Source organism: Pleurodeles waltl, chromosome 10 (assembly GCF_031143425.1).
Source record: "Pleurodeles waltl isolate 20211129_DDA chromosome 10, aPleWal1.hap1.20221129, whole genome shotgun sequence".
Taxonomy (NCBI): Eukaryota; Metazoa; Chordata; class Amphibia; order Caudata; family Salamandridae; genus Pleurodeles; species Pleurodeles waltl.
This window is the reverse complement of record NC_090449.1, coordinates 158,348,985-158,368,156: the sequence shown is the minus strand read 5'-3', so window position 1 is coordinate 158,368,156 and position 19,172 is coordinate 158,348,985. Positions and strand designations below refer to the sequence as shown.

At 44.0% G+C, this 19,172-nt stretch overlaps 1 protein-coding gene across 1 annotated transcript in view; it reads right to left on the bottom strand.

Moving 5' to 3' along the window:
* The window catches only part of MYO15A (myosin XVA), a 761,224-nt gene that overhangs the window by 496,313 nt on the left and 245,739 nt on the right, over positions 1 to 19,172 (bottom strand). Inside the window, exons 26-27 of the mRNA XM_069212299.1 lie at positions 3,406 to 3,900; positions 2,544 to 2,687 (exon numbers count right to left, since the gene is read on the bottom strand). Of these exons, the coding sequence (XP_069068400.1) occupies positions 2,544 to 2,687; positions 3,406 to 3,900 (639 nt within the window). The remainder of the gene's footprint in view (positions 1 to 2,543; positions 2,688 to 3,405; positions 3,901 to 19,172) is intronic.

Below are 19,172 nucleotides of genomic sequence, written 5' to 3'. Positions count from 1 at the left end.
AATGCCTACTTTCTAAAGGTGCATTCCTGAAATAGTAATGTAGAATCCAACTTCACATGTAAGTGGGATTTCCCACTACCATTCCAACTATACCAAACATGACAAGTCTATTTCTCTCAGATCAGAAATTACCACATAAAAGCATATAAGGGAATTGCTAATGCTGGCCTATGAGTGGGGCAGACTTCACAGTATTGAACAATGACTATGGGGGGGTTTCACTGCCAGGACATATAAAACCTATATGTACTTGCCCTGCCTTTTACTTACATAACACCATACCCTACTACCTTAGGGATGACATGTGTAAAAGAAAGGGGGAATTTAAGGCTTGCCAAACACTTTTAAATGCCAAGTCGAGGTGGCAGTGAAACTGCACGCACAGGCCTGGCAATGGCAGCCTTAAGACATGGTTAAGGGGCTACTGATGTGGGTGGCACAATCAGTGCTGCCGGCTCATTAGTAGCATTCCATTTACAGGCCCTTGGCATATCTAATGCACTTTACTAGGGGCCTAAAGGTAAATTAAATGTGCCAATTGGGTATGAGCCAATGCTATCATGTTTAGGGAAGACAGCACAAACACTTTAGCACTGGTCAGTAGTGGTAAACTGTGCAGAGGCCTAAAACCAGCAAAATTGAGATCAGAAAAATGGAGGTAGGCAGACCAAAAGTTGGGGGAAGACCACCCTAAGGCTGGTGGGTCTAACACGTGCCCCTCCCCGACCCCCCCAGCTGAAAGTGGGAAGAGCTACACAATCTCTTGGAAGCTCTCTTCACTAATGTAGAAGAATCTGGAAAGCTGGAAAACCATTAGCATTGGCGTGGTCAGTCTCCAGGTGATGCTCCTCCGTAAAGTCCATTCCCTGTAGGGAGATGGACCACTTCAAGAGTTTAGGATTCTCACCCCTCGAACTGCATGAGCCAGCTGATTGATCTGTGGTCTGTCTGATCCCATAAGTGAGTCCCAAACAGGCATGGTCTCAGCGTCTTCAGTGCCCGGACCACAGCAAATGCTTCTCCTTCAATGGCACTCCACTTCTGTTCCCATGGAGCTAACCTCCTGCTAATGAACGCCACTAGTTTCTCTAGGCTGTCCTCATTCAGCTGTGCTAAGATTGGTCCTATGCCATGCTCCGAAGCATCAGTCTGCATGATGAATTACTTGGAGTAATCAGGGGCCCTGAGCACAGGTGCAGTGCACATGGCTTCCTTGAGAGAATCAAAGGCTTTCTGACAAGCCTGTGTCCAGCTCACCAACCTGGGAAGCTTCTTAGAAGTCAGCTCAGTTAAGGGGGCAACAGTGGTGCCAAGTCTTTTAACAAATCTTCAGTAAAAAGTAGTGAGAACTAGGAAGGCTCTCACTTGCATTTGGGTTTTAGGAGGTTGCTAGGCCATGATGGTTTCAATCTTGGCCTGGAGGGGCTGCACCTTGCCACCACCTTCCAGGTGCTCCAAATACACCACAAATCCCTACCCACTCTGGCACTAGCTGGCCTTGATTGTCAGGCCTGCCTGTTGCAGGGCATGAAACACCTCTAGGAGGTGATGCCAATGTTCCTCCCAGATTGCACCATAGACAACAATTCTGTCTAAGTAGGCGGCAAATAAAGCTTCCTTGTCAGCCAGGACCCTGTTAACCAACTGTAGGAAAGTAGCAGAGGCATTATTCAAGCCAAAGGGCATCACTCGGAATTGGTAATGACCCTCAGGGGTTGAGAATGCTGTCCTCTCTTTTGCTACCTCAGTCAATGGGATCTACTAGTACCTTGATGTTAAATCAAAAGTACAGAGAAATTTGGCAGCGCCTTGTGTGCCAATGAGCTCATCAGCTCTGGGAATGGGGTGCACATCAGTCTTGGTGATGGAATTGAGTCCTCTGCAGTTGACGCAGAACCAAAATTATGGTTTGCCACCCGGTGGAGTAGCCTTTGGTACCCACACCATAGGGCTGGACCAGAGACTGCTAGAGAGTTCAATCAGCTGTAAAGCTAGCATCGCGGGAGACTTCCTCCTCTTCGCAGGCTCTCACTGTGTCATTTGACAACCTGTATTTTTTTTTTTTTACCGGGGGGCTGTCTCCAGTGTCAATATCATGGACACACAGATGTGTGAGCCAAAGGGTGAGGGAGAACAGTGAGGCAAACTGTCTCAGCAACTGGTAACAGTCACCTTGCTGCTCTGGAGTCAGGGTGGCAGCAACATTGACACCCTCCACTGATCCATTGTATTTCTGTGCAAAAAGGAGGTCAGGGAGAGGTTTTCTCTCCTCCCCCACACCCTCATCTGTCACAAGGAGCATGCTCACTTCGGACCTCGCAAAGTGAGGCTGTAGTCTTTTGACATTGAGCACCCTAAGAGGGGGTTTTAGGGGTCTGCAGGTCCACTAAGTAAGTGGCCTCCCCTTTACACTCCTTGATCTCATATGGGCCAGTCCAGTGGTCCTGGAGAGCTCTGTGCTGTACTGGCTCCATGACCCATACTTTGTCGCTAGGCTGAAACGCTAACAGAGTGGCCTCCTGGTCATAGCAGCATTTCATTACCTCTTGGCTGGCCTTGAGGTTGCTCTTGCCCTTTTTCCAGAAGTAGTGCATCGGATTCTGGAGAGCCAACATGTAGCTGACCACATTCAGAGGGGGTTTCATGGGAGCTGTCTCCCACCCCTCCTTGACAATACTTACAGGACCCTGGACAGGATAGCCATAAAGGAGTTTGAAGGGACTGAACCATACTCCTTTCTGTGGCACCTTCTTGTGGACGAAGAGAAGGCATGGCAAGAGTACGTCCCACTTAATCCTCATGGCCTCAGGTAGGCCTGCAATCATGCCCTTCATGGTCTTGTTGAACATTTCAGCTAGACCATTGCATCCCACATAAACTTCATATACACAGATATGAAGTTATGCCTCTGTCAGACACTATCTCTTTGGGGAACCCCACATGGGTAAAGATCCCCATCAGAGTTCTGGTCACCACAGTTGCAGTCACTGTCCTCAGAGGGATTGCCTTTGGGTAGCATGTGCCATGGTCCACCAAGACCAGGATGAACCTCTTGCATAGGGCTCTCTTGGGAACCAATGGACCAATGACGTTGATGCCCACCCTTTCAAGGGGGTTGCCAACGACGGGAAGTGGGATCAGGGTAGCTTTCAGCATTTTCCCCTGACTTCCCACTGGCCTGGCATGTGGGACAGGATGTGCAAAATGTATCTGAGGCTGTCTTCATTCAGGGCCAACAGAAGTGGACGGGAAGCCTAGCAAAGGTCTTGTCTTGCCCTAAATGTCCTGTCAGGGTATGTCGTGAGCCAAACCCAGTAGGAAGGCCCAGTAACACTGGGGGAAAACCAGCACACATGCTGCTCCTGGACCCGGAGCCTTAGGGTTGCTATATAGCTGATCGTTCACCCAGTAGATTAGATGATTCCCAGAGGCTTCCCCTGCTGCATGGGCTGAAGCCTGTTGCCTCTGGCCCTCAAGAATGGGGCACTCTTTCTGCGCTTTGCAGAATTCCTCCCAGGTGTGCCCCCCTTCAACTTTCCAGCCAACAAGCTCAGGTAGGTCACCTAGGGCGACAATGTCCTCTCCGGTTGGCTCAGGGGCCTCCTCCTCAGGGACACCATCAACCTCCACTGCTGGAATTTCAGGGAACGGTTTCCTGTGCCCCTTCACCCCTGTCCTCAGCAGTTGTTTGGGCTGTTGTTCCAGGCTCCAGACGCCCTTGACTTGACTCCCTTGCCGGGCAGCCATGGACTGTATGGTCATACAGACCCATTCGGGCAATCCCATCATCTTCAAGTGAAACCTGAGCTCTACCTCTCTACATGTAGTGTGCTCCAGGTCATCTCCTAACAGACAATCTACAGGCATGGCAGGGCTCACAGCTACTTTCAGAGTACCACACTGAAGGGGAACCAGAGCCACAGTAGGTGTTTTTCACAATTGTCAGTGACTATGACTTTGTGGAATGTGTTCATTAGGACCTGCTCTGCTGACACCAGTTGACATTTGACAGTTGTCATGCTAGCCCCTGTTGGAGTGTAGTTTTATAATCAAAATTAACATGAAATGTTTGCGAATTAATGTATAATGATGCTGCATAAAAATGTATTAATGTGCTTTTAACATATGCGTGTGAAATGTGCCCACGGGGAGTGGCCACCAATGTATACGATGATTAATGAAATTGACTAATAATGGATTATTGATGTACTAATGTGTGATTTTGTATTAGCATTAAGAGTTATATGTTAAGGTTTTGCTAAATCAATCACTACGCCTTAGTTAGCATGAGCCAGGGCCTAGCTGCACGGGCTCATATTAAATGTGTTTTCTAACGTGCAATGTGCTGACTTGCTGAAGGACATGTAGCCGTACTTTTCCAGAAGCTAGAAGATGTGTGTAACCGTTGTAAATTCTTTCTCATGAGACCCGACTTGCTCAAGGAGACATTCTTGCTGAATGCAACAGTGTAAGCTTGCAACAGGTACAAGGTCGCCTGAACTGGTGAAGACAATGGGACTAATGACTGAGCCCGCAAGAATAAAAGTTTGTACCTGACAATCTACCCGTTGGAGACGTCAATTACAGGAGCCAATAAACTACGTGAGAACTATCCTAAAGTGAAAATCCTAGTGAGGTGACAAGCCATTTATTGGTTGGAGATAATGATGCACTAAAATTTACCCAATTGGAAATTAGGAGACTGTACAACAAGAGCGATATAATACCATGTCACGAGGAGAAGGAGACACTATCCTTGCCATTCTTTGCCATCTTCTAGCCATTTTGCCATTGCATGCTGTTACTATGACCCTCTGTCTTAGAGACTTTGCTGTTTGACTTTGCAAACCATCCTCACTTTTCTTATCTTGCCCGTTTCATACTTCTTCTCCTTATGAGAAAAATATCCCTTATTATCTTGGCTTGCTGAACTTTGCTGTGTTACCCCGGCTGATGGCGAATCAACGGATGTCCTGAGGACGAAGGCTGACTCTGTATGCTGACCCATTATGGAGGGTAACTATATGATAATGAAATTGTAATTGTCTGTTTGCCTTCTCTTTCTAGGTACCAACTGCTTCTTTTGATAGGGGCCTTAGTTAGATGTTTCCTAAATTTGTGTTGCTAAATTGTTTTGCATGAAGTCCAACATGCTAATGCTAAATCGAGGTTAGTTAAGGGGTTCACGAAAACGGACGCAAATAGACAAATGACTAAATCCATGCTTTGTTGAATAATGTGCTAACAATACTCTGCTAAACTTAATTCATGTTGACATCGTGCTTTGTTCTAATGCTTATGATCTTTGCTTTGATGAAATCTTATTTGAGTTGCCATATTGCGACATTGCTGATGTGTTTTCTGGTACTGAGACTAATAAACTTACTAGTAGAGTGTAATCAATAGGGAATAAATATCATAAATCTTACTAAATTCTGTGTGGTTATTCATGACTGAAAGGTCATGGTGTGTTTCTATTCTTATTGATGTCATTTGATTAAAGAGATCGATTTGCTATTGTGAATATTGATGAGGTCATTGATCTATTGATTGACATGTTGATTAGTTATCTCATCTTAAGGTGTCTTCAATCAGGGTCAAAAGATTCATCGGCCTAAAACGAGTCCCAGAGTGAATAAATTATCTAGATTGGGACGCGTTATCAGTTCTGTTAGCAAAGGATGGTTTAGGCTCTTTGGGGGCCCTAGGACGAGGGACCATTGTTTTAGAATTGTTTTTGAAATAATGAAGATTGGAGGTATGATGTGCCCCTAAGTCACAAATGACTTTCCCGGAATCTCGGAGCTTGCCGAAGTGAGTTGGGTATGTTCTCGCCGTTCTAGTGATAAGTATGCGTGAAGTAGAATTTGCGCTTGCTCAGCTTATGCATACCGCAGGTGAATCGCGAAGGTTTGTGAGAATTTTAGGCCAGGTGATGTTTTAGTAGGAGTGTGCGTAATCCGCAGTATGAGAGTAGGGAAGTCGGGGAACTTCATGTGAGTGTGGCGCTTTGTGCTAAAAAATTGTCCACGTGGTTGTTGGCGATGTACGGACCCGGCGTGGTCTAAGACTCTGGAGTATATTGATAAGTGTATGAGACACTTGGTTTATGTTGTAATTTGTGCGGTTTAATAGGTCAATCGGGCGTGGTTGACGAGTCAAGTTTGAGTCAAAGTGTATGAGTGAAACCTTCGATGGAGATTTGGTAAGTTCTAAAGTGCACTAGGACGAACCACTGACAAGTCGAGAGTGAAATTTGCGGGTCAAATTTTGCTTGCGAGTGTGGGATCTGAGAAGGAGAGAGTAGCGCCCAAGGCTTCAAGTGAAATATCTGCAAAGTTCTGAAGTGATTGTGTTACCCTTCCTGTAGTAAACCAGCGAATTTGGCTTTTGTTGTGCTCACAATATATTGCATTAGTTTGTGTGAATCGAGAGTGAAAAAGACAAGCCGCAGGACTTTGTCAGCCACAGTGTGTGTGAGTGTGATGTCATTAGAGCCGCGCTGGGATAGGTCGGTTAGTGAGAAGGGTCGAGCACGGATTGGCAGCCGTCCATGAGAGGTAATTGGTTGAGAAGGTAGGTGAAGAGTGTTCTGGGATTTAAAGTCACTTCCTGATTCGATTCTAAACAAAATAAAAGACGCAAAAATAAAGTTTTTCAAGGCTTTAAAGAGTGCTTTGTGGGGAGATGTGTACATTACAGCGAGTGTGGAGGAGCCTACACCGCCAGAGGATACTCCGTATGCCGTAATGGAGGAGAAAGGGGTCGCGCCATGTCTTTGGCTAGAGCAATGGTGCAAATTAACAGAGAAGGATGGGCATTTGGCTTTTCCAGAAAAATGGAACATTCAACATAGGGGTCCTAGAGAATTTGCGGAAAGCATTAAATGAGCAAAAGCCGCCCCCAAGACCAGCTCAGTTTGAGGCGTTAGTGATCTGGGAATTAATGGCCATACCAGAGGCAACAGAAGTTCGAGAGGAGAATGAGGAAAGCAGAAAAGACTCTAGCAGAGGCTAGATGGGATAGTGAGACCAGGATGTGCAGAAGGGAAATAATAGACGGAGTTAGGATGTTTCCGGCAATAACTCAAGAAGCCGAAGCACAGGGAAGAAAGGCCACTTGTAAAACGGACAAGGGCTCTAGCAAGCAAAAGGAGACTCAGAAGTCTTGGGTAGATGCTGATGATTCAGATGATGATGAGTTTCTCAATCAGTTGTTACATGATCGACCACCACCATATGCCATAAATGACAATAGACAGAGTACTAGTGCAGGTCCTGTAAATTCGACACAGAATCAGAGGATCACGAATACAGCACAGGCAAATAATGTTACCACATCAGCTCCGATACAGAATGGTGCTAGTGTATCCATTGCACCCGAGACGCAGATACAGTTGCAGCCACCCCCAGTTCAGAGGCTCTACCCTGGTGTCCCAGTATTACAGACGACTACGAATTTGATGGTGCCGCCTGATCCAGCATACACAAGATCAAAGTTAGTGCAGATTGAGCCAACTCCACATTTGCTGCCCCAGCCGCAGCAACAGATGGTTCCGACTTACACATCGGTCATAGGACCGCAGTCAGTCACAGCACCTGTAATGAATCAAGCTATGGGAGTTAATGCTCCACCGGGATTAGGAAACGGACAGGCACCAGCTGAGATATCTTTGCCAATTACCGTTGGACCGCCAGTACCGCTGTATGCGCAGGCGAAACCTAGTGTATGTGACCAAGGAGTAATGACTCAAGAGGGGATAAGAGGAGGGTTCACAGGAAGCTCCCAAGGGATGACACCGGGAGAACAGACAGCGGAAAGGTCTAGATCTTTGTTGGACTTCAATCTGATTGGGGTTCCTTTAGAGACCATGAGACAAGCAGGTTTGGGTCTACTGACTCCACAGGTACTGAGTGCAAATACGTCACAAACACCGATGGTGCAAGCTTGAAATGTCTTGTTGCAAGGTTTGATGGCGCAACAACTGAATAAATGGTTAGACAAGCTTAACACTCCACAAACTACTCCTGCGACAGCTGAGCGGTCAGAGAGAGAGGAATACATGAATTTTGTGAGGTTGGGTGTGGAAGCAGCTGAGTTAGTTGAAGGAAGAATGGGAGTGAACAGATTAGATTCATACACTGAAGCAGAACTGAGGTATCTGTGCCTGAAAATACCCAAAGAAGTGAGTAAGGTGCACCAGAGGTTAGCGAACTTGGCAGACAAATATGGCATAGACTTAGATAATACTAAGCATCTGAAGAGGAGTTACAGGTTAGACTTTGAGCCTAAAGACTTTGATCACATGAGGTCTACTGGAATGAAGGCACACCTTAAAGAGATACTACAGAGTGCTCAAGTTTGGGGAGCATTAGAGAAGTGGGAAGGCACATGGGCAAAGAAGAGAGATAAGAGGAAAAGTGACTGCTCGGAACAGCAGCAGGTGAAAGCTGTGGCAGATACACGAACAATAAAGATGTTACCAATGAGGGAGACAGCTGGAGGGGTTCTAGTTCATGTACCATGGTCTAGAGGAGACATATTGTCATTCACAAATGACTATCCCAGGTTGAGGGAAAAGCCGATAGAATGGTATCAGCAGACGGACAAGTTTGTGAAACTTGCGAAATGTCTTTGGGAAGACCTCAATATACTGTTTGAGATTATAGTTCCAGCTGATTTGTGACTTGAGTGCAAGAGAAGTGTAGAATGGCTGACAGCGGAACCGCCAAGGGACAGGGCTACAGGAGCACCATCTCCTGAGGTGATGAAGTACTACTATAAGGTGATTGAGTTTTTGAAGCAGAAGGTGTCGCCAAAGGTTACTGATTGGCAGAAAATTGATATAGCGGCACAAGAAGGCAAAGAATCAATACATGCTTACTATGAGAGGTTGCTGAAGGCATTCAAGCACTACAGTGGCACTGAGGTAATAGAACCAAAAGACATGAATCACCTTGTGTGCAGGTTTGTTGAAGGAGTGAGGCCAGAGATTAGCCAGACAATTAAGAATCATTTGATCTGTTGGCAAGCGAAGCCGATTGATGAGGTGTTGCAGTATGCAAAATACTGTAGTGATGAGATTGAATTGAAGCAGAGAAAGCTGAAGGGGAAGGTGATGGTGATGCAAATTAAGGAAGCGCAAGCGGGGATGCAGGGAAATGGAGTGCAGTAGATGGTGCAGCTACCACAAGGAAACGGAATGTTTTAAATGCAAGCGAGAGGCAGAGGTCGAGGAGGTTTTGTAAAAAGTGGTCCAGATTTGAATACTGTTGTGATTCAAAATGACATACAAGGGATGAAAAATATGTCACCATGCCATGCGTGTGGGGGCGTGGGACACTGGAAGCAGGAATGTCCGATGATGGTGCAGGATGGTGTTGTTCAACCAAGCAATGATGTCGTTGTATTCCAAAATGTGAGGGGTCCAAGAATGAGGGGTCCAAATCCGAACTTTCAGAATAACATGGTTCAGATGTAGGGTCTCCAGCCCATGCAACAAATGCAAATGCCACGTGTACAACCAGTGCAGATACAGCAAGTACAACAGCAGATCCCAGTGGTACCTAGACAGCAAATACAGTTGCCTTTAGCTCCGATGGGACAGCAACAGGTGATGCTTCCTCAACAGGTCACAGGTCAAACAATGAGTCAAAATAATGCAGTACAACAGTTCCCATTGCGTGGTGAGAATGGAATAAATGATGAATGGTCGGATGACTGCTCAGACAGTGAGGAGTGCAGGCTTGCAGCGTCCCTAGAAGTAGATCAGAGGGGACCTTATGTACAAGGGAAGGTGATGGGTCACAAGGTTTCATTCCTGGTTGATATAGGAGCTACACGCTCTACAGTCAGAAGTGCAGAGGTCCGGAAACTGCCTCTTTCAGGGCGCACGATAAAGGTGGTAGGAGTAGCAAATCAGCTCCTGACTAATCCGATTACAGATCCGGTCCAAGTTGAGATTGGTACCTTTCAGGGATTGCATAGGTTTGTAGCCTGTGATTCAAGTCCTGTGTCCTTACTAGGGAGAGATTTGCTGTGTAAAACGAGATGTTCAATCACCTGTTCCAATGAAGGAATTGAGGTGGAGACAAACAGTGATGATGAAGGGGAAGATGGTCAGATCTCAGAGCCAGAGACGGAAACAACAGATGAGGAGTACCCTTTGATAAGCTTTTTCCCGATGTTCACAGTGACTGATTTTCCAACCGAATTACAGGGAACAGTCACAGAGAAGGTGTGGGACTTGACAGGAAAAGAAGTGGGACTGATAAAAGGAGTAGAACCAGTCAAGGTAAAGGTGAAGCCAAATGCTGTGTTTCCCCAGGTACCGCAGTATCACATGGCACAGGATATCCTTATACAGGTGACGCAGATAATTGCAGATTTTGTGAAGCAAGGGGTTTTAAAAGAAGTGATGAGCAGCCCATGTAATTCACCAATAATGGGATTGAGAAAGCCTTGTGGGAAAGTTTGAATTGTCCAAGATCTGAGGAAAATAAATGACATAGTGGTAAAATTTTGCCCGATAGTGCCAAATCCAGCCGTAATCATGTTCCAGGTTCCATGTGATGCAAAATGGTTCACAGTCGTGGACTTGTCTCAAGCGTTCTTTTCTGTGCCTCTTCATGAGGATAGTCAATTTCTCTTCAGTTTCAAATTCTTGGACAAGGTTTACAGTTGGTGTCGAATTCCTCAAGGGTTTTCGGAATCGCTCTCCATCTTCAATCAGATATTGAAGAAGGATTTGGAATCATTGGAACTGCCTTTTAGTTCGACTCTTGTGCAGTACATAGACGATTTGTTGATTGTGTCCAAAACAAAAGATGACTGCAGGTATGATACTATTGCCTTACTGAATCATTTGGGAAAGAACGGACATAAAGTAACCCCAAAGAAGCTACAATACTGTCAGAAAGAGGTGAAGTACTTAGGTCATCTGATTGAGAAAGGGTCAAGGAGAATCTCTAAAGAAAGAGTGACAGCCATACTGCAGATGAATTCCCCAACATCCAAGAGAGACGTTAGGATGTTTTATGGGAATGGTGGGCTACTGTCGGCAGTGGATTCCCAACTTCTCAATTATCTCAAAGCCATTGGTGAGGTTGACCGTTAAGGAGGATAAGGATGGCCCAGATACCCTAATTATGTCCGGGAAAGAAATGAGGGCATTTATTGAGCTGCGGGAGTGTATGTGCAGGGCTCCAGCTTTAGGTATGCCTGATTACACAAAGCCTTTGTCCTGTTTTGTCATGAACGTGATGCTTGTTCTTTGTCTGTACTGACACAGGTCCATGGAGGTGCAAACCGCCCAGTAGCATATTTTTCAGCTACTTTGGACCCAGTTGCAGCAGCCTTACCGGGTTGTCTGCGTGCAGTTGCAGCAGGTGGTCACATCCTTACTCAGTGTGAAGGCATAGTGATGGACATCCCTTAACAGTAATGGTCCCACACTCAGTCGAAATACTACTCACCCGAACAAAGATGCAGCATATGACGAATGCCGGCCTAACAAAATATGAGACGATTATATTGGGGTCACCTAATGTGTCATTGAAACGCTGTACTGTGTTGGACCCGGCAACTTTGCTTCCTAATGAGAATACAGATGTTGATGATGCTAAGGAAGTAGAACATGATTGTCTTGAGGTAACCGAACTGTGCACCAAACCGAGACCTGACATTAAAGATACCCAATTGGAAGAGAATGATTACATTATCTTTGTTGATGGTTCATGCCTGAGAGACTCAGTAGGAGTACTGAGAGCCGGATACGCTGTGTGTACAATCACTGGTATCCTGGAAGCATCTTGGCTCGAAAGAGTATATTTTGCTCAAGTGGCTGAATTGGTTGCTCTTACTAGGGCATGCCATGCCGCTGACAAATTAAAAGTCACTATCTATACTGACAGCAGGTACGGATTTGGAATTGTCCATGATTTTGGTCAGCTATGGTCACAGAGGGGTTTCATGACCTCTTCTGGTTCTCCAGTGAAAAATGGTGAAAGAATTAAGGAGTTGTTGCACGCGATCCAGTTACCTCTTGAAATTGCCGTGGTGAAATGCAGCGCTCATATGAAGTCACAAGACTTTGTGTCAATGGGAAACGGATATGCAGATCAAGTCACAAGGTTTTGTGCATTGAACTGTATATCGTTCAAAGATCAGTGGGAATTGTTACCTGAAACTGAAAATGAGACATGCACAGGTTACGCATTGAGGGTGGTTGACACGATGGAAGAATTTAAATTGTTGCAGGGACGTGCCAGCAGAGAAGAGAAACGCTCTTGGCTTAAAATGCAATGTGTACAAATACCTGATGATTTGTGGGTATCAGATAAGGGGAAAATGGTTTTGCCAAACAGTCTCTTGTCACAGTTTGCAAGGTTTTACCATGGTCAAGCACATATTGAGAGAGATGCCATGATCAGATTGTTAAAAATTGATTGGTTCAATCCAAAATTCAGACAAGCTGCAGAAGTAATCTGTCACAGGTGCATCATCTGTCAGTAGATGAATGCGAGGAAAGGGACTGTGGTGAATTTGAGCCACACTGGGAGAGCAGGAGGTCCATTTAGCAGAATGCAATTGGATTTTATTGAGGTGCCTCTGTGTGGAGGTCTGAGGTAAGTGTTGGTGAATTTGTGCATCTTTAGCCACTGGATTGAAGCTTACCCTACACGTAGGAATGACAGTCTCATAGTAGCGAAGTTGGTGCTTAGGGAGTTGATACCACGTTTTGGGTTCCCGATCTCTTTAGAATCAGATAGAGGAAGTCACTTCAACAATGAGGTGGCTAAGCTCTTGTGTGCAGCATTGAACATTGAACAGAAGTTGCATTGTAGCTACCATCCCGAAGCCTCAGGATTAGTGGAACAGATGAATGGTACCTTGAAGTCGAGGCTGGCGAAAATGTGCGCAGCTACAAATTTGAAATGGGCAGATGCATTGCCCTTAGTGCTAATGTCAATGAGAAATACACCCAACAAGAAAACAGGACTGTCTCCTCATGAAATTCTCATGGGCCGAGCTATGAGATTGCCCACAGTGCCTGCAAATGCTCTTGTGAATATCATGGATGATATGGTGTTGGTCTACTGCAAGGGTCTGGCTGACGTAGTCCGCTCTTTCTCTCACCAGGTGGAAGCAACCACACTGCCACCGATAAATGATCCAGGTCACAATCTGAAAGCCGGTGACTGGGTTGTTGTAAAGAAACACATGAGGAATCCGTGTTTGGAGCCACATTGGAAGGGGCCGTATCAAGTGATACTGACAACTACTACTGCTGTGAAATGTGCGGGAATCCCAAACTGGATCCATGCCAGTCACACAAAGAAGGTGACGTGTCCAAGTGATGAGGAACTTGAGTTGTCGAAAATAACAGCTACATAAAAGGAAGTCTCAGGGCCGGAGAGTAACCAAAGGGGAACTACGACTGGAGGAGAGCCCGTTGAGGACGGCTTGGTCATCAAACAGTACACAAGATCCAGAAGGGTGACGGTGAGCCTATCTCAACTGAGGCACCAGGAGGACCGACCCAAAGAGAGGTCCTCCCAGAAGCAGATGGATACAGGTTTGAAGTTGAACCCCTGACAGACCCAGAAGGCGAGGGAGCTGAGGCAGAAGGAAGTCAGAGTGTCCAGACTCCTCCTGAGCCACTTGCAGGTCCAGCAAGAGAAAACACCATAGCACAAGAGGAGGGCATTGAACAGCAACCTACACAGTAAACAGTAAAAGGACACTGAGAGGAGATAAATGGCCAGTCACAAACTGCAAAAGGGAAAGTGGTCATTAATGAAACAATAGAGGAAGAGGTCGATACCACAAGAAAAGAAGATCTGAGTGAAGGAGAATTGCAGGGTGATCGCAAGTTGAAAAGAAAGAGAACAGCAAACAGAAGATACTCAGGTCCTGAATGGGCTTATGCAACGTCAGCCGAGTGGCAACAAGAGTTCTTAGCGTTCTGTTTTGATCGAGAAGTACCAGGTCAATATTATGGTACTGGAAGTTGGCCACAAATAAAGAGACTGTGTTAAGTTGAAATTAAATTAAGGGAAAACCTGAGAAAAGAGACTGATAAGTTACCAGATGTGACACTGTTAACCTGAATTGACTTCTGAAAAACGATTATGACAAGCTGCTAACCTGATTTGGCAAAGACCCTGGGAGTGAATGAGAAGGCTGTAAATACTTGCTGAAGAAAGACTTTGCCTAGCTTTGCTGGAGGGAAAAAATAATAATTGGTTGTTTAAATTTATAGTACTTTACTGTCAGATTCTTTACAGATCATGCCTAGGTCGGGAGATGACATTGAGGGGAATAAGCGCTGTAAATATTTGGGTGTTGCTTTGGGCGTTGTGTGTGTGATATTCCTTGTAGCTTTGTTTGTGGAAATGCGTTTGGTGGATGAGAATGAAGCATACAATGCTACAGTTTCTGAGACCGCTACACTAACACCATGGGAGAGCTGCTTTGAGCAGGATACAAAGTATTTGCATGGCGAAACTAATACGAAAGGGGAGCTGTCTACTAATGTTTTCTATCGCTTGCTGAGTGAGTATGTCAACACTATGGATGCGAAGGCTTGTTATGTGTGTACACAAATTCCTCTTTCAGTCCAAGAGGGGTTTACATATCACAGTTTGCCATTAACCTATGGGATTATTTGTAGTCTGCTACTAACGCGCTTTTATAATCAAGAAGAAGTGCAATATTTTGATTCAAACTACGATCTTGTGTTTTCTTATGTGCCTATCATAGAAGATTTGAATAGTGTAGCTAAATATTATGCTATAAAGCTGGTTAAGGGGTTCTTTGAACCTAGAGTAGCGATTAGTACATCATATGCACACCACAATAATTTGACATGCTTGCTTACATCCGTGGAAAATAGTTTTTTAGATCACACTGAAGATAGAAGGAGGGCTTTAAAGGGGAAATTAGAAAAGGGCTTGCAGCAACGATCATTCCTTAGTAATAGCAACAATGGGGTTAGGGAACAAAAGAAGCTAGCTTTAGATGGGAAACATGTAGGTAGGCTTTGCATAACACAGCCAAAGTAATATTATGACAATGTGTTTGTGGGAATGAGTGAGTGTAAGCATGTGTTTTTGTTTCAGAATAAATGGACGTTCATGCTAAATGGAAAGGATCAAGCGATCCCAGGGGTTTATTATATTTGTGGACTTACTGCTTATTACCGTCTTCCAAGGGGATGGTATGGGACATGTTATTTGGGAATAGTTTTCCCAAAGATTTACCAGCTAGACGATTTAAAGAAATTTCCAAAAGTGACAGAATTACTTCGTGCTAGACAAAAGAGAGAAACTGTTGCTGGTGTAGTAGGAGACATATTTGGAGCAATAATTCCTTCAGTGGGAGTTGTCTTAAACTCCATAAAGATTCGAAAGTTGTCTACTGTTGTGGATAACACGCTGACAAACTTCACAGGGGCTATACTCCTGATGGATACTGAACTTGCTGCAGAGAGGGCTATGACTCTTCAAAACAGGCTTGCTTTAGACATTCTTTTAGCGAAAGTGGCAGAGTCTGTAAGATGCTTAATGAGCGTCACTGTTGTGCCTACATACCTGACAATAGTAATGAGATTAGAAGTATGCTTACTAACTTAACAAGAGATAGCGCAGATTTGAAGGAACTGTAAGAACCAGGAGTCTGGGAAAAGGTTGGACAGGGATTTGCACGTGTCGGAAGTTGGTTTAGTGGTCTTTTGCATGGCTTTTTGGGAAACTTAATACAGGGAATAGTAATTGTTTGGGCTTGTTTATTTGGACTATGGTTATTGAGCAAATTTAGCATAAGGGTTAAAGCAAAATTGGCAAAACATAAAGCGAGGAGGGAAGAATCGAAAAGGGAGAAAATGTTCAGAGCAAAATATGAAAAGGCGAAACAAAAATAAGAAATTGAGATGAAAAGGTAAAACGGTTGTTAAAGAATGAATTTGTGTGATGACAAGTGTCATCAGAGGAGGGATTGTTGGAGTGTAGTTTTATAATCAAAATTAACATGAAATGTTTGCGAATTAATGTATTAATGTACTTTTAACATATGCGTGTGAATTGTGCCCACGGGGAGTAGCCACCAATGTATACGATGATTAATCAAATTGACTAATAATGGATTATTGAGGTACTAATGTGTGATTTTGTATTAGCATTAAGAGTTATATGTTAAGGTTTTGCTAAATCAATCACTAGGTCTTAGTTAGCATGAGTCGGGGCCTAGCTGCCCGGTCTCATACTAAATGTGTTTTCCAATGTGCAATGTGCTGACTTGCTGAAGGACATGTAGCCGTACTTTTCCAGAAGCTAGAAGATGTGTGTAACCGTAGTAAATTCTTTCTCATGAGACCCGACTTGCTCAAGGAGACATTCTTGCTGAATGTAACAGTGTAGACTTGCAACAGGTACAAGGTCGCCTGAACTTGTTAAGACAATGGGACTACTGACTGAGCCCGCAAGAATAAAAGTTTGTGCCTGACATTCTACCCGTTGGAGTCGTCAATTACAGGAGCCAATAAACTACGTGAGAACTATCCTAAAGTGAAAATCCTAGTGAGGTGACAAGCCAATTATTGGTTGGAGATAATGATGCACCAAAATTTACCAAATTGGAAATTAGGACACTATACAAGAGCGATATAATACCATGTCAAGAGGAGAAGGAGACACTATCCATGCCATTCTTTGCCATTTTCTAGCCATTTTGCAATTGCATGATGTTACTATGGCCCTCTGTCTTAGAGACTTTTCTGTTTGACTTTGCACTCCATCCTCACTTTTCTTGTCTTGCCCGTTTCATACTTCTTCTCCTTATGAGGGAAGTGTCCCTTTTTATCTTGGCTTGCTGAACTTTGCTGTGTTACCCCGGCTGATAACGAATCAACGGATGTCCTGAGGACGAAGCCTGACTCTGTATGCTGACCCATTACGGAGGGTAACTATATGATAATGAAATTGTAATTGTCTGTTTGCCTTTTTTTCCTAGGTACCAACTGCTTCTTTTGATAGGGGCCATAGTTAGATGTTTCCTAAATTTGTGTTGCTGAATTGTTTTGCATGAAGTCCAACATGCTAATGCTAATTCGAGGTTAGTTAAGAGGTTCACTATAACGGACGCAAATGGACAAATGACTAAATCTATGCTTTGTTGAATAATGTGCTAACGATACTCTGCTAAAGTTAATTCATGTTGACATCGTGATTTGTTCTAATGTTTATGATCTTTGCTTTGATGAAATCTTATTTGAGTTGCCATATTGCGACATTGCTGATGTGTTTTCTGGTACTGAGACTAATAAACTTACTAGTAGAGTGTAACCAATAGGGAATAAATATCATAAATCTTACTAAATTCTGTGTGGTTATTCATGACTGAAAGGTCATGGTGTGTTTCTATTCTTATTGATGTCATTTGATTAAAGAGATCGATTTGCTATTGTGAATATTGATGAGGTCATTGATCTATTGATTGACATGTTGATTAGTTATCTCGTCTTAAGGTGTCTTCAATCAGGGTCAAAAGATTCATCGGCCTAAAATGATTCCCAGAGTGAAAAAATTATCTAGATTGGGACGTGTTATCACTCCTTTTAGAAACCAAGGTTTTATATGCTTTGTGATTACCAGTCTCCTTGTGCCTGGGTGTTGCGTTACGATTAGAGCTGCAGACTTTGGAACTGGGGTGCCAAGTTCGAGTCTCAGAGTCGGCTCAACATCCTGTGATTCTGGGCAAATCACTTAACTTCCCCATCCCTATAAACAATGAATGGTGACCTAGAGATGGGAGAGGCACTGAAAGCTCAAGCCAGGCTAAAGCCTCATGCCAGCATGAATTGTGTGATTTTAGGAAGAGTAGGTTCTTACACAGGGGCCAACATTTGTTCTGTGCATAAACAAAAAATGTAAATGTTTAAATGCATATTAGCTTGTCATTTATGCATGTAAAATTTTGCATGTGGTGGAAATTCCTCATGTGGAAATTCTGTACATTGGGGTTGTCAACAAGCACTAAGACATATTCATTTGATCTTTGCGTGATGTGCAAAAGGCTAATACAGCTTTCATTTATTATACTTTTTCACACTTAAGGTAAAACACAGTTGCTGACACACAAAGCAGTGCATTATATGATGATCTGATGTACTGCTGACATACATTCTTAGACATTGTTTCTTTTAGATTTTCATCTTAGTGTATCTTTCAATGTATGTCATGTTAAGAAGTGCTTTCTAATATATTATTGTTATAGGCCTCCTCGAGGGCCTGTCAAGCTCTGGTTAGACTCAATGTCAACAGGGTGCACGTATGTGTTGTGAAAGGGACACATGGTGTCAAGGGACAAACAAGAATGTTTAAAACATATGTGTGAAAAATAGGAAATGCCTCACAGAAACAACCACCAGATGTCTGCTAGACAGTGCTACCAACTGGCTCATTTTATCATCATTGGCACTTTCCCATTCTGACAGGCGAACCTATCAGTCCGGAATGTAACAGTGATAGGTGAGTGCAGTGAAATAACTCAGGCTAGATGGAGTCCCTACAGTGCGAGAATTTGTACTTTACTCTTTAAAAACAAACTATGAAAATGAGTCCATAAGGCCCCAAATTAACCTTTTAATGGGTGTGCCCTGGGCTCATGATTACAAACAAAGTCACATACTCAGACCATAATGCAACAAGCGTCTGACATGTTTCATTGCCGGAGAAACATTTTTGACAAATCCATCAGGACAAGAGGACCCATCTGTCGTCCAACAACGTACTAAATCCCAACCAGGTGAACAAATACCAGTCGTCAAAGGGTTTACTTGCTGAATCAAATAGCAGGGATGAGCCACCTGCGGCACCATTGCTTTGTTCCTATTCTTGTCCTGATAAAGCTGCCAACATTTTTCCCCTCAGGCTTAGGGAAGTAACCTTGCATAATACATATGTGAAAAAGTGCATCAAAGTTCAGATTTACAAGAAGAAGTTGGTGCCAAAACAAAGATTTGTGTGATAATTTCTCATTCACATGCGGGAATCTTTAAATAATGTGGTAATTCTGCACCCTAAAACTACCAACCTCCCCCAGTGCCTGTAATTCTGGGTGTGGTAGCAGTGATACAATGTTACTGCATTAGTTCTAATGAGGGCCTCAGAAAC